This window comes from Peromyscus leucopus, chromosome 5 (genome assembly GCF_004664715.2).
Source record: "Peromyscus leucopus breed LL Stock chromosome 5, UCI_PerLeu_2.1, whole genome shotgun sequence".
In the NCBI taxonomy this organism is placed as follows: domain Eukaryota; kingdom Metazoa; phylum Chordata; class Mammalia; order Rodentia; family Cricetidae; genus Peromyscus; species Peromyscus leucopus.
The window spans coordinates 66,754,496-66,770,095 of NC_051067.1; the positions used below are offsets into that span (position 1 = coordinate 66,754,496).

General features: G+C 42.1%; 1 protein-coding gene across 1 annotated transcript in view; it reads right to left on the bottom strand.

Moving 5' to 3' along the window:
- The window catches only part of Cubn (cubilin), a 225,265-nt gene that overhangs the window by 110,783 nt on the left and 98,882 nt on the right, over window positions 1–15,600 (bottom strand). The window contains 3 exon segments of the mRNA XM_028870517.2: window positions 80–249; window positions 2,318–2,492; window positions 7,032–7,213. Coding sequence (XP_028726350.1) covers window positions 80–249; window positions 2,318–2,492; window positions 7,032–7,213 — 527 coding nt within the window.

A 15,600-nucleotide genomic window follows, 5' to 3' on the forward strand; every position in this document is an offset into this window, starting at 1 on the left:
CATCCATAACTAAGTACATCCTCAAAATAAATTAGCTCACATTGTAATGGTGATGATGTTTGAAATTTGTGTCACTTACCATAATACACGAATCTGTAGCTTCAAGGTCGAAGTCAGTGATGTTCAAGAGAACACGGTGATGTTTTTCAACTTGAATGGTCCAAGAACACTCAGTATTAGCGCTGTAGCTATTGGGGTAATTTGGAGAATGAATCTCTCCTCTGGGAATCTGGAAAATCCCACCACAACCTGCAAGTAGAAAATCCAGTCCATCCATGAGAGGAATCCCTGTTATATAGAACTGTAAGTCATCTGGTTCTAAGCACAGATGGCCAGACTCCTACTTGGCTTGACCACTGCTTTGACTCTATGCTAAAACTTTTAAGAACGAAATGTCCATTTTAATTCATTCATCTCAAGATAAATGAGGGAACATGGATAATATGAGTAAATTACTTCAAATACTATAAATATTGGTGCCAAAGTTAATTAAAATAATATTGTGGCTGAGGGCATAATTCAGTTGGCAGAGTGTTTGCCTGGCATACACAAGAACCTGGGTTCAAACTCCAGCACTGCAAACTATGCACAGCCATGCATCCTATAATGACAGTATTCCAGAGGTAGGGACAGGAGGATCAGAAGTTCAAAGTTATCTGTTACTATTTGGAAAGCTTACTATGGACTAAATATAATCATGTCTCAAAAAATATAACAGCAAAAATAAACACAAATGGATTCATTTTTTCACAGACCATGAAGTATCCCTATGTTCTCTAAAAATCCTAAGAATCATCCTTGCCTTTGAAATGATAGATGATCCAGTAGCACATAATGTCATAAATTACTTAACGTCTGCCTTTGAAGTTGTTAATATTCTAAACAAAGTGCATTACTCAAGTTGTGTTTAATTCTTACGATGTTTCAAATATTTGTTAATAAAAAGTCTATCAGTGTAAAGCATTGTTCCTTGGATTTATGATAATACAAACAACTGGTAGGAAATTTCAGCACTGTTTTCTGGCAGTGGGACTAATCTTAATACTCTCCATATAAATTAATATATAATTCACCCTAAGAGAGACTTCACATAGCGCCATACTGCCTTGGCGTTAAGGAAGTGGCCTAAGGTGGCCTTCTGTCCCAGCTCTTCACTAGCATACAGATATGGGACCGTGAGCAAGTGACTAAGTTCTCTAAGCTTCCTTCCCCTTCCCTGCTTGTCAGGTGAGGGAATACAATAGACTTCCCTCACAGTGTAAATCGTAAAGATTAAATGGGATAATCCTCGTTAACTAAAACAACTACCTGGGATATAGTAACCATTCTATGAACACCGCTAACCTCAGCAATCCTGTGGGTGTCTGTTAAAAAAGATTGGAATATAATGTGTAATTTGTGTAATTTAAAAAAATCTGCAACAAGAAACTTATTTTGACAACCTAAGATCTTGAGCAGAAAATCACCATTGCAACACTTAATTTTGATTTGACAAATTTAATGCTTATTTCTTCTTACATTTGATAAGAATCCAAAGTCTACTCTATGGCATGAGGTAACTGGATACTTACTGATGTTTAGATTTGACCCGGGGAATAGTAACTAGTCACGAGTCAGCAAACGAGTCTTTACAACTCCCTCGATTCTGCTCTAACATGGACTGGTGTGATGATATATTGTGTACCCTAATAAAGCTTGCCTGAGGATCTGAGGACAGAGCCAGCTACTAGATTAGACAAAGAGTCCCGACACTGGTGTCAGGTACCCTTAATGCTACCACTTAATCCATTTGGATCTCAGTGAGTTCAAGGTCACACTGCAAACAAAGTGATGGCACACACCTTTAATCCTAGTACTGGTAAGCATACATGCCTTTAATCCCAGGAAGTAACATGGCTGGGCAGAGAAAGGTATATAAGGCATGAGGAAACAGGGACTAAGGCAGTTCAGCTGAGACCCTTTTGGGTGAAGACTCAGGATTTCAGTCAGAGGATTAGTGGAGTTGGTGAGGTAATAGGTGGTGACTGTGGTTTGCTCTGCTTCAGTGATCTTTCAGCTTTCACTCAAATATCTGGCTCCAGGTTTTTTATTATAAGACCTTTTTAAGAGTTCAAACAACAGATTGGCCTACTTATATCCTTAGAAAGTTAAACTACATCATGATTTTTAAGGAAGACCATGTATCAAAACAACACTGGCTACTTGAGAAGTGATAAAGTCATCGGGGTATAACTCTCATGTCTTTTTCCAGTAACTTTGTAAAATTCAACTGGCTTCAGCTCAAAGACTTTCAGGATATCTCCATATATTCACTTACCTCCAGGGACTGCTCGCCATGAAGCATTGAAACCTCTCCCATTTATATTGTTATCAGTCTTAAATCGGACTGCTAGCTCATTTCCAGTGCTGGAGATCTGCATGGGGTTCGCTGATGGTGTTTGGGTACACAACTGAGCTATTCTTGGAGAGTAAAAATCAAGGCCTGTATAGATCTAACAAGGTACAGAAAGGGACTTTAGTTAAAAGACACAGCTAGGCATTTCAGGCCCTTCCTGAGCTGCCTTTTTAACAACGAATTCTTAGAAACTCTCATGACTAGAGATTGTACTTAGTCTCTCTGGGTAGGATGAACTATAAATTTGAACTGAGTGTTTGTAGGTACTCCTTCTGCTTTAGGAAGACCGAATTTCAATCACCCACGGAATACCTATTTGCTTCATCAGATGGAATAGTGAAGTTAGGACACAGAGATTATTGCAGCATCTTCCCCAACTTTTGCTTTCTTCTTTTGTACATATCTGAGAATTCTTGCTTTCTCTAACAAAGACACTGCATATAACACAGTACAGAGACAGATTTTCTAAATCTTGTAAGTCTCAGGAGAATACATTTTTGTTTACAAATATTGAGTTCACTGAAGACTTTTGATTTTCTGGTTACATTTTTAGGAAATTCATCACCCTGAAAATTGAATGTCTATAAGATTAAGAATCAAACAAAACAGGTTTGCTTCTTCAAACGGAGTCAAAATACAACCCACAGAACTGTACTCTGGACGTCACAGGAGTGGTGTGCATTCTTCCACGCCTGCTCTGAAGAGTGTGGCCAGGATTTCCCACCTCCAGTGTAGAAGACCCTGAGTCTGTAAAACATGTCTGCCGCCCTTAGGCGCTTCCAAATTCGCCCAACTATACGTCTGACTGGAATCCCTCAACTCAGTGGTACCTTCTGCCGGAAAGGGCTCCCTTTCCTCAGCCCTACCTCCTGTAGAACTTACACACTAGACACTTCTTATCTGAAGTGTGCGTGGGACTGGGGGTGAGGGGACGGAATGACTTAAAGAGAAGATACTGACACCCCTGCTCCCATCTTCAAGGTCTTCTCAAAGTTGTTTTGTAGAAGACAGACCACTTTGGGTGACAGTTTTCAAGTATATTGATGTCTGAGTCCTTCACAGCATCCAAAGGCCAACAAAGCCAAGAAGCCATCTCTGGGTGAGACCTCCATGGGCAGCAGCCCCTCACCTCTGCAAGCAGGGCCTTTTTCTTTCTGCTCCTCCACATGCCCCCCTTCCCTGCTCACCCTCAAGCCTTCTGCTGACTGATAGGGAATTCACTCAAGAGTTCCCTGGGGAGACAGTGAGAACAAGAAACTTACTTGGGAGGAGGAGTATATGACTTGAATCGTTAATGATTTCTTTGTCTGATTATCTCTCCCCACATCCTCCCACCCCAGCCGGGCAGGAACCGCTAAAGAAAAAGAAACTGCTGTTTCCCAGAGGGCTGAGCACAAACAAGCCCAGTAATTGCAAAGGAATAAGCAGGCAACTGCTCTGGGCTTATTTTCATTAGGAGGAACTAGCGTTTGTTGTTTGTGAGGCCCTGAAAGTGCCATGAAAAGCCGGGCTTCGGGAAGAGCCTCCGCTGGCCCTGTCCATGAACGCACATGTGAATGGAACTCATCTAGGTAAGAAACCTTTTCCCACAGCTGTCTTTCCTACCTCCGCCCAGAACGCAGTCCCCAGCGTTCTGAGGAGCGCCAACAACCAGCACATATTCCCAGAGAACACCCGCCGGCGCTAAGTGCTCACAAAGAAACCTCCAAGTCGGCAAAATAATCTTTGTTTTTCCTGTTCATGTATCCCCTTGAGATCACAAACATAATGGGCATGAGTTGGCTCAGCCCTGAAGCCTCCAAAAGAATAAACACTGCCACTTGTGACATTCTTTGCTTCCCCTGGCGCTGGACTCAGCTCACAAATGACCATTGCTGAGAGGCCCTGGCTGTGCAAACTGCCCACACCAGGCGATTGTCTCGCTTTATTGTACTAGGGTGGGGATTTCCTCCCCATGATGCCGATCCAGGCTCTCTCTGCACAGAGCTTTCTTGGAGACTGAAACAAAATCAGCCTGGGATTTCCATAACCAAAACAACAGAATGGCGATTTTTTTTTTGGTTCCCATAAATAAAACTGATAGTTAGCACATGGTCAAAGCAGGAAAGGATGGAAAGAATTTCAGGGTGTGATTCATTCCACTCCCGCTTGTGACTAAACTCTGTGGGGGAAAGAAATGGTCCGCTGATCAGAGATTAAAGTGGGTTTTTAGCAAATGCCCAGAATGGAGGGTATTTCAAAGCCTGCGGTTTTCATCTGTTCTGAACATCGCTTTCTGCCCTGTTAGCTCCATTTATTTGGAAGATCAAGTCAGCATTCCAGGGTTATGAGTAGCTCTACGGCTGTTTGTGCAACTGGCCACTTTCTGGACTGGGATTCTTTAAGGGAAGAGATGGCTCCCAGTAAAATTTAGTGGATCCCAGTAAGTCCTACGCGTCTGTGCTCAGCCGAATAGGAAACGTGAGTGTGCAAATTGAGAAAGTTAGTCTTGTCTCTGGAGCACACCCCCATCTGGGTAACAGATTGAGAAACCTACTGTCAATATATTATCAGTGACTAAGGAAAAAAATTAAAAAAAAAAAATCCTTCTCAGGCTGATTGCTGATTTCAACATTAACTCACTACAGAACTCTCCGTCTGAGCTGAGCACCGGCAGCTCAGATATGGAAAAGGTTTGTACACGAAGGGCCAGGGAGTTACTTCTCTTTTAGCCTCCAGGCCTTGACATCTGCCTTCAAACTGTGCTCTTAGGAGAACTTGGGAGCCCACAGAATGATCAGCTTGTCCTAATAAACATAAACCCAAGCAGGCTGCCACCTCTTGTCACAGACATTTTTGAGCTGGCATAGGACGCCTACCCCCAACAGGGCTGCTTGATGCCTGGAGTCTCTCATTTTGTCCCTAGGCTCCTGAGACTGCTTACAGAGAACACCCCTTGTCTCCGCTTTCTCACGTAATGGGTGTGACGAGACCCAAAGCACAATGAATCCATTTACATTTTGCCAAGTGGGCACAAATCACATGTACTCTGGAATATGAAAACGAAGGGCTTGGAACCTGGAACAATGTGCGGCGCTACAGAGAATCAGCTGCCAGCCCTCTGTAAGTGTGAAAGGTTGTATGCAATCAAGTAGTATCCTTGTTGGTACAGAAAGGACTTCAGCATCCCGCAGGTCTTTCTTCAAGCTATACGGGTGAATTTTCGGGAGGCACCTTGTTCTCTCCTGCACACCGTCCCTCCAGCAATACCGAGGCATGGCCCAGTAGCAGTGCCGCCACAGAGAAGGGTATAAATGTGACCCAAGACCTCCCGCTCTTGCTCCAATTGCCTTTCTCTTACCATTGCCTCCTTGTAGAGGGAACTGAGGTGCTGGATATAATTCCTCGTGACTGAACCCGCCACTAGGGCTCGAGAACCCCATTTCTTCTTACCAAATAACTTTTAAGGGTTAAAGTTTTCCTATAAAGTCCTCTCTGCTGTTTTCAGTCTTCGCCCCTACCTCGTTTTATCTGGGCTTGCATAGAGGAGTGAGAGGTGGCTGGGTTCGTTTCTTAGGCCTTCCATGTGGAGGAGAGTACTTACTAGAGAAAACTACATCACGATGAACATATGGAAAACATCAGTTTTGAAGCCTTGAAGCTCCTCCCCTCCTAGCTGTACAGAAGAGAGGATGCCCAAGTAAAGCCAGGATCTACAAATGTGGGAGAGGCTTGAGCTGTGTATATGACCTGTGAAGGTAATGGGTGCTGGGACCCAGTACTCTCAGGGGCATGATGAGTGCTGGGGCCCAGTACTCTCAAGGGCCTGCATTTACCTCAGCTCACTAACTCACTCTCATTTTCTTTTTTTAATAACTGTCTCTATGTTTATTTATAACCATGTATCTCTGGTCTACTTCTTTGCCCTGGGACACATGAAACTGGAAACTTTATTAAGTGCTATCCATGGCTATAACATCCACCCTCCATATATGATATGAAATAGTAGTCCCCGTAGCAGAGGTGATGGGGACACTAAGTGACTTAAAAAAGAGCCCCCTCCAGCAGCTGCTGCTGGACCTCGAGCAGAATGGTGGCCAGAGCCCCAGGCAGCAGCTGCGGCTGTGAGGGCAGCTCTGGCACATGGGGTCAGTGTGCTGGGGCTCGTCGTCTTCCCACTGACTTCCAAAGGCAGAGAGTCTTCTCTGAGGGAGATTCCTCAGACCCCTCAGACCAGAAGGAGAAGTGTGGACTGCTGAAGATTCCAAGCAGAGTCTTTATCAACAGGGACCAGAGATAGGGGAACAATGAACAGCCTCCTATGTATCCCTCAAAGGTCCCAAACCCAGCCTGCCCACTACGGCTCCTTCCTTTCATTGGCTCTCCTTTCCCTGGTCTTTGCTCCTCCAGTTCTCCAATTGCTGCTGGCTGTCCTTACCTTCCAGTGAACGGGCCCCAGCCAAGGCCCGCAGGCACTACTAGGAGAGAAGTCCAACTGGCGTATTAATCCCATATGTCTGCTAACATTATCCACAGAGAGGAGATACTTGTTAGAATGCCTAAGAATAGAACCGGCCTCGCCACTGGAAAGAATGTGGGCTCTCCCCAGCTCTCCCCTAGCTTTTGTAGTATACTGAAAACCAATCTGACTTCCTACCTCCAGGGAGTCAAAGTTGCAGCTTGACTGATACTCCACATCGAAATCATGGATGGTGAGCTGAATGCTCTTCCCTGGGGCCACTCGGATGTTCCAGATACACTCCTTGTTGGGAGGATAGCTGTTAGGGTACCCGGGGCTGCTGAAGGAGCCCTCGACTCCAGACATCTCCCCACCACAGCCTGTTGAACAACAACAAAAAAGCTCAATTAGTGCACAGTGGCAACAGGCGCCACAACATAGCTAAACCTTCACCGCACCCAAAGCGACAGAGAATGTGCAACGCCTGATATTGGAGAAAAGTTTCAATACAGTTTAACTTCGCCATCATAGAACAGTGAGAAGGGTGTGAGGAACAGTTCAGTGGTAGAACACATGCTTAGGGTGTACAACGCCCTGGCTTTAACCCCTAGCAGAAGAGGCAAGACAGGGGGAAAAATCATAGTTATTACATTTATTCTTTTAAGATGAATGCTTATTATTTTCTTCCTATAATAATGCTGAGTTCTTGTTCCTACCACATCTAGATTTTCTTCATTAGCTTTAGGTGAAAAGAATTCAGAGGAAGACAGTGGATTCGGGGAGTGGGAGTCCTGAGTTAACAGCAAGATTTGGAATCACTAAAGGACCTGGTTCTAGCTGGGCATGGTGGTGCATGCCTGTAATCCCTGAAGGGAAGGTAGACACAGGATCAGGAGGACAAGGTCAACCTTGGTTACAAAGCATGTTTGAACCCAGCTTATAACACCTGAGATTGACTCAGGAGGGAGGGAGGGAGGGAGCCCTGATTCTGGCTTGAGTGCTAGTTAGCATCTTCTTCACGTGCTTTTCCCCTCCTTCCACTTGAAACTTTTGTTCCCAGACGTTAAATCTGTAGTTCAAGGCAAGACATTTCCTATGTCTTATAATGTTTCTCCTTTTATTTCGGGGGCAGGGGGATGCCATTTTGAAAAAAAAAAAAAAAACCTATTTAAAACTAAATATATTGACTATTTTTAGACTGTGGAGAATGGTCTAAAAATAAGTGTCTCAAAAATTAGGAAATATTTTAAATATTTTTCCTACTGTAAAAACATGCTGAAAATATTCCTGAAGCTAAAGCCAGCATAGCTTGTACAATTTTCAGTCCATCTGCTCAACCTAGGGGGCACCATTCACAGTCTACTTACTCTAGAAATTGGCACTTCCTGAGCTGGGGCAGCACTCGGGCCTGTGCTATGTTTAAATATGGAGCTTTTCCCTAAATTACAAGTGTGTGAAGCCATTGTGTTTACACACTAGGGTTCTTGATAACCATTTTATTAAATAAACAACTCAGCAAGAAAGTCCTTTGAGAGAAGGAACTGGGAGCTCAGCTAGCACATCTCTGTGTCTTTATTTAGGTTCAGTCCATCAGCCAATGGAATCCATTGTTGTAAAGTCAAAGTTGACTCATCTAAGCCTCTGAATCCCATTTTCCAGTTGTTTCCAATTGTTTTAGACTTTCTTGTGAATTCCTTTGCACCTCACAGGATACTAACACCCTGACTCATCACTGTGTACTAGGATGATATGAGATTCTCGACTCCAGTGTGGCTTTGGAAACTGCAGTTACAGCCCTGTAAATCCACAGTACCCTCTCCTACAATTCAAGACCAATAATAAACAAGGTTTGTTTAATAATACGAGTAAAATATTGTTTTTAAGTGTATCATTTTATGCTTCCATCAATAGTGAGTGAGGATGTGTGTGTGTGTCTTTAAAGAAAAATACTAATATTGTCAGTTTTATCCTGTCAGGAAAACATGTGGTTATGGGAAAAAAATAAGAGAGACTGTTGAAGCTTGAAAATCCTGTCAAATTCTGTTTTTGTCTTCATGTTATTATTACTTCTGTAGTTCACCATATTAAAAGCTAATAGATTTGACTTCAAATTTCATATCAAATACTAATTAAGATATGGAATTTAGTAGTATTTGTGGTTGAAACCATACATGTCTAGAAAATAAAGCCAATTTTGATAGTTATGTTAGAGATGACTACATATTTGCTATTCTAAATTTCAAAAAAGCAAAATAATTTTCCAGTTTCCTCCATTCATCCATTAACTTAATAAATGAGTGATTATTAGTATATGCCTTGGGATAAACATCACTGCAGAAATGAGGTGTATTAAATATCTCTTAAAACAAATTTATGAACATACATTTTTAGGATTATATACCATTAAACTATTATTGCTTTTACTTTCATTTGCAAAGATTAATTTCAATGTTTTTATTTAAAAAAATAGATGAGTTTTTTTTTTATGCTTTATTGATTAGCTTTTCAAAGCCACACTGGAGCCAAGAATCTGGTATTTCCACCTCAGTGCACAGTGACTGATGGGTCAGGGTATTAATACTCTGTTTTGTGCAAAGGAAGTCTAAAACAATTGGAAACAAAGGGAAAATGGGATGCAGAGACTTAGATGAGTCAACTTTGACTTTACAACAATGGATTCCATTGGCTGATGAACTTTACAACAATGGATTCCATTGGCTGAAGGACTGAACCTAAATAAAGACGCAGAGATGTGCTAGCTGAGCTCCCAGTTCCTTCTCTCAAAGGACTTTCTTGTTGAGTTGTTTATTTAATAAAATGGTTATCAAGAACCCTAGTGTATAAACACAATGGCTTCACACACTTGTAATTTAGGGAAAAGCTCCATATTTAAACATAGCACAGGCCCGAGTGCTGCCCCAGCTCAGGAAGTGCCAATTTCTAGAGAAAGTAGACTGTGAATGGTGCCCCCTAGAGTTTTTATACTTTCTTTTTTGTTTTGTGATTTGTTTTTAATTATTTTGAGAAAGGGTCTCATTATGTACTCTTGGCTGGCCTGGAACTCACTATGTAGACCAGGCTAGCCCACAAACATCTGTTTGCCTCTCAGAGTGCTGGGATCAAAGGTGTTCCCCCTACACCCGGCCCTTAAACGGTCTTAATACCAACAAGAATGAATGGATGATCATGTCACAGTCTGTTGGATTGGTGACTTTGGGTATGGGACTTAAAGCTGTAGGAAGGGGCTAGAAAGGGAATGCTGAAGAAGAAAAACGTCATGACAACTGACAATTATCTGGATGGAAATAACAGAGGAGGTGATTTCAGACTACCAATACCCTCTGTGTGATCATGCTGTGTTTGTGGTCGAATGAATAACAAAATCTAGAAGAAATAGGGAGGCTTTAATAACTAGATATTTGTGACTGAAATAGATGAAAGCCGACTTAGAAAAGGCATTCCAGGGCTCTACATGGAGAAGCTGACAAAATGACAAAAATGTCAACTGCTGAGGGAACAAGAACATGATAAATCAAAACTTTCCAGGGTTGTGAATTGAGTAGAACAGTGATGTGGCTCCTTGCACCTGGCTTGTCAAAGGTTTTCAGAGAGAGCAATATTTGTAACTTTAACTAGCATGTTAGATCAAACACTCAGAAACAGTCTAGTATATGGGCGAAATGTGGATTGGGACATTAGACAAAGCGGGCTTCATTTCTGACTCTGACACTTCATGGATGAGTAATTTACCATCCCTAATCTTCAGACCAGCTGCATGAATGCTAGTCCCTAACTCATGGAGTTGTTATACAGGTTAATAAGAGAGTCAAAATAAGGTTTTTGGAAAAAGTGTCTCTGCTTGTACTATGTATCATCTCCTAGCAAGAGTTTACTAGATATGAGAACACACTATTAAAAAAGACTTGGGGCTAGGAGTAATTATTGGCTAAAAATTCATTGTTCATTAAGTTGTATGGTTTTAAAACCTACTTATATAGCCGGGCGGTGGTGGCGCACGCCTTTAATCTAGCACTCGGAGCAGAGCCAGTGATCTCTGTGAGTTCGAGCACCTGGCTACAAGTGAGTTCAGAAAGGCAAAGCTACGCAGAGAAACCCTGTCAAAAAAAAAAAAAAAAAAAAAAACCTACTTATATATACATGGTAGTGCAGTTTTAAAAATGCTTTTTAAAAGCACATGACAACATGAGGCAGGCAAGGACAGTATTCAAGGCTCACTTTAGAGATGATCTCTGAGTCCAAGTCACTTAGTGAACTACTCTAGGGAAAATTCTCAATTCTCCTGACACCCTGCCCCCGATCTCTAGTCCACTGCTGGCCCCGTGAAGCCCCTCGGCCAGGCCAGCCTGACGATGCTGTATGACTGCATTGGACACTACCCTCCTGGCTGCTCTGGTCACCGACTACACAGAGAATTACCACAGCAGCCTAGATAAAGGAAGTGGAGCAAAATCTTTTCATCGACGTTGAGGCTAATCTGCCACTGTCTAGTATGTTAATGTCACGGCCACCAGCTGAACTGGACTACAATAGTGCTTTGAAGCGACTCACATGTTTTTCCAGTTTTAAACAGCTGATCTTTAGAAAACCTTTACCAGTGACTGATAATCTATTTGATTTTCTTTTCCTCCAAATCCTAGTCATCAGCTGAAAGGAAGCCTTTACCTTATCAGCAGGAAGCACACTGCTCTACAGGGCTCTGAACAAGGACGAGTTGAAAGCTGTCGCTTAGTCTGTTTATTTTGATACATAATTAAAAATTTTGTTCATGAAATAACTCACCTAATACTATTTTTGTTTTGTCTAAAACAAGCTATGAATTTTTAAATTGCAGCACAAAAATACAGTAAGGATCTCCCATGTGTATTCTGTCTTTAAGCCAATTATGATCAGAGGCCCAGAGTTTCAGGTCACCCTCTTATGCCCCAGGATCACTCAAATTGTCATCTCTTCACGTTTGGTGTCTTCCTAACACTATAATCCAGAAACCAATTTGTCAGGAGAGGTGCCAGTATGGAATAAACATGACTAAAGCCCACTAATCCTGGAGGAAAAGGAACTGCGAAGGCAGCTTCCAGGGTACTCTCACACTCTGGTCTCTACTTCCTGAGGGTCACGCCTGAGAAGTCAGCATTTGATGGTACAAAGCTCGAGAGCCAGAGTACAGTAAAAACAACTACAATACAAACAAATGTTAAACGCAACCAAACGAGAAGGCTCACAAACTCAACTGGATATTTATTTATAATTCAATAGTCTTTCTGTGACCTAGAAATGCAAACTTTTGTTCTGTTATACCTTGAAATGGGATCAGCGGTCAGGTCAATTTACTGCTACCACATAAAAGGCCTCAGTGTGCCTCTGCCTGTAATTGACTGTCTCACCTCTGGTTTGTTTTATGGAAGCTGATTTTATTTCAAGCACACAAACACAAAGGCTCGAAGGCAGAGCATCCATAGAAGAGCCTTGTTTTGTTCTCTGTACTGGAATTTAAAAATTCACGGCTTATGTCAGATACAACAGAAACAATATTAGGAGAGTTCTGTTATGAATGGGACTTTCAGTTATCTTTAAAAGCAAGCAAGTTTAGTAACAGCCAGAAAGAACGAGAAGGAAGAGCTGGAGAGGACTGGGGAAGACTAGGGAGTTGGCCACAGAGGTTCGATGGGAATTAACAATGAAAAGCTGGGAATTTAGGGAAGGTCCAAACCATGACAAGGCAAACTATTTCCTGGTTCTCATGCTATACTTCATTCCATAATCATCTTAGCTCATGCTCTTGTTCTCACAGATAAATGCTAACCCACACATATTCCCTAGAAAATTAATCTGCAAATTCTAAAGTTCAGGTCAGTAGTCCTGACAAATTTGGGAGACTGCCTTTGCCTGTGACTTCAAAGGCAAGAAATATGAGATTTTCCCAAGGAAAAGGAGGAAACTGGAAGGCAGAAACAAGGAAGCAGACAAAGCCAGAGAGGAGAGTTGTCCAAAGTCATGGAACAGAACATCCTGGAGTAAGGAGAGTCATTTCCCAGATTCATGTCCACCAGGAACCTGAGAATGTGACAGGCAGGTCTTTGCAATGTTATCACGTCGAGGAGAGGTTAATGGATTAGGGTGAGGCTGAAATCTAATACAACTGAGGTCCTCAGAAGAAGAAAGAAAGTGAATCCAACACCAAGAGGAGGCACTCATATAAAGTTAGAGGCAGAATTTGAGGTCATAGCTGCTATAAGCCACGAAAACCAAGAATTTCCATCGGACAACAGAAGCTTGGTGAGGACATAGGATTCTTCCCCGGGGTACCATTTTTTTGTGGGATGACCTTGTCAATACCCTGAGTTTAGATCTGTGCCTTCTAGAGCAAAGCAATAAATTCCTGTTGTCTTAAGCCACCTACCCTCGGTGCTTTATTATAATAGCTTATGAAGCTAATACATCTCATTCTTTTGCTCATAAATGAGATGGCCAAACGCCCAGGCAGGCATGAGGCGGCAGCAGCAGCTCCGGTGTCACATGGGAAGGAGGGAGATGTGTACCTTCTCCTCCCTCATCTTATACTGACTACTTCCTGTTTATCTTTTTGGATATTAGATGATGGCTAGACAAGGATGGGGTTAAGAACAGAAAAGATCTACTGTTGAGGAAGCCAGCGACAGGCACTGGGTCCAGCACCACATTAGGAGAAAGAAGTTAACACAAAGTTGTAAAAAAAAAAAAAAAAAAAAAAAAAAAGATTTAAGAAGTCTTTTAGGGTTGGAAAATTTCATCTTCTCTGTGAACCTTAGGCCTACCCCACACTTTGTGATAATTTATTTTGACTGTTTTCTATATACCAGCCTCTATCTAGGATGTCCTAGATCTTAATATTGAAGTTCCTCATCTTAGTACACCAGTAAAAGAAAGAAATCCAGACTGGCCACACTTTATATAGAATTTAATTTCCTGTACATAAAGGATAAACATCTTTCATTTTAACCCAGAGAAGCATATCCAGTTCCATCACCTTTTCATTGTGATGAACTGTACCCTTTCCTTCCAATCTACTCATTTCTATTTTGAATTTCTAGTCGGATTCAAAATGTTTTCCCAGAAGATATTCTTTGCTTACGGTTCTCTAGGATAAATCAATCCACCGATTATACTCATTCTATGTATCTATCATCATCTATCTTCTCTCTGTCTCTCACATAGTTTTGAAATTATTTAAGATTTCTAAGCAAAGTGTAGTATAGAATATCTGTAAAGGAAATGGAATAAAATTATTTCAAAATAAGCAGTCATGCATAAAGCAGATACTTCATAAAATCCCAGGAACAGGCAAGGATAGAGGAATCATGCCCTCTTGCATTTGCAAGTCTAACATCCACACTTCTATTTTAAAGTATTCAAAACCTTCAGTACTTCAGTGTCATTATTTTAGACAACTTTTTTCTAGGGAGAAGGTCAGGGAGTCTCCAGGGCTCCACCTCACCCCCTTCTCTCTAATCTTGCCTTTCACTTTGCCCTCGATTCCCAAGCTTTGCTACGCCGGGAGGTGCTCCACACCAGCAAACGCACAAAAACAGGCAGGGCCATGTTGATGGTGTTGATACAGCCACGGACATCACTGAGTCAAGGAGGGGCCACCACCTTACAGTTGACCTGAAATTCAACACGGCTGTCCCCTAAGAGCAAAATTTGGAGACAGACATACAGAAGGGGAAAGGCCATGAAATATGGCAGCAGAGGTTGTGGGTATAGGGACAGATGAGTCCAAGATTGTTTTCTGTTAGTATTATATCCAGGGCTGTAGGTAGTCAGCCATCCAGCCAGCCTAGGTCCCTGTCTACAGGGAAGCAAAACAACTAAGTCAGCAGAATCCTCACAGGCTCTATACTCTATGCTGAACCAATCCAGTCCCTTCTGAAGACTGCTACCTTGTCAGGCTCACTGTAACCTAACTCTTCCTTGTAAACGATTTTTTGTAACTCTAGACAGCAGACCGGCTAATTCTGTGCTTTCTTCCAGATCAGTTCATTCCGTCGATCGTGTGTGGCGACTCTGACAGAACATTATGTAAATGAATCAGGACACAACCGATGCATAGCTCAGGGCTGAGCACAAGCGTCGAGAGCAGGGGTGTGATCGATGCGCTGAAGGAAAGGAGACATTGTGTGGAAAGGGGGACAAACTTCAGCTATTTTGAGTTAGTCCTGTGCCTGACAGTGTGCTAAGATCTCACCACAGAACAGAACTCCATATTTTGTTGCTACTTGAACTGAAAGACAAAAAGAAGAGTGTAATTTTGTGGGGAGCTCTTGAAACTAGAACATAACTTACATGGGAAAGATTCTACAAGTTTCTTTTAACATGTTTATTATTGGAGAACTCATAAAATAGCTACTGCAAGCTCTGGGCCTCTTTGTACTGCAGTGTGATGTCACTTTTCCACAATGAAACTTGTAGGAGAAACTGTTGATTTCATACAGCGGGAAACTACTTAAAGCGCAGACTTGGGTGTCAGGCGCCAAAGATTTCTTTGTGCTGATCCCACCATCTCTGGACTTCTAAGTCTGAGCTGCTACTTCATTTCTTGAAGGTGCCTTTCTCAGTCATTTTCATCTACACTATGAGACAATGTTGCTTCTTTCACAGAATTATTAGAAGGAGATGACGTTTTTAAGGTACCCAGGGCATTGAAATCATCATTTTTCTAAATAACAACACCAAAAGTAGTAATAAGTAAAATGCCAGCAAGGTTAGTGGG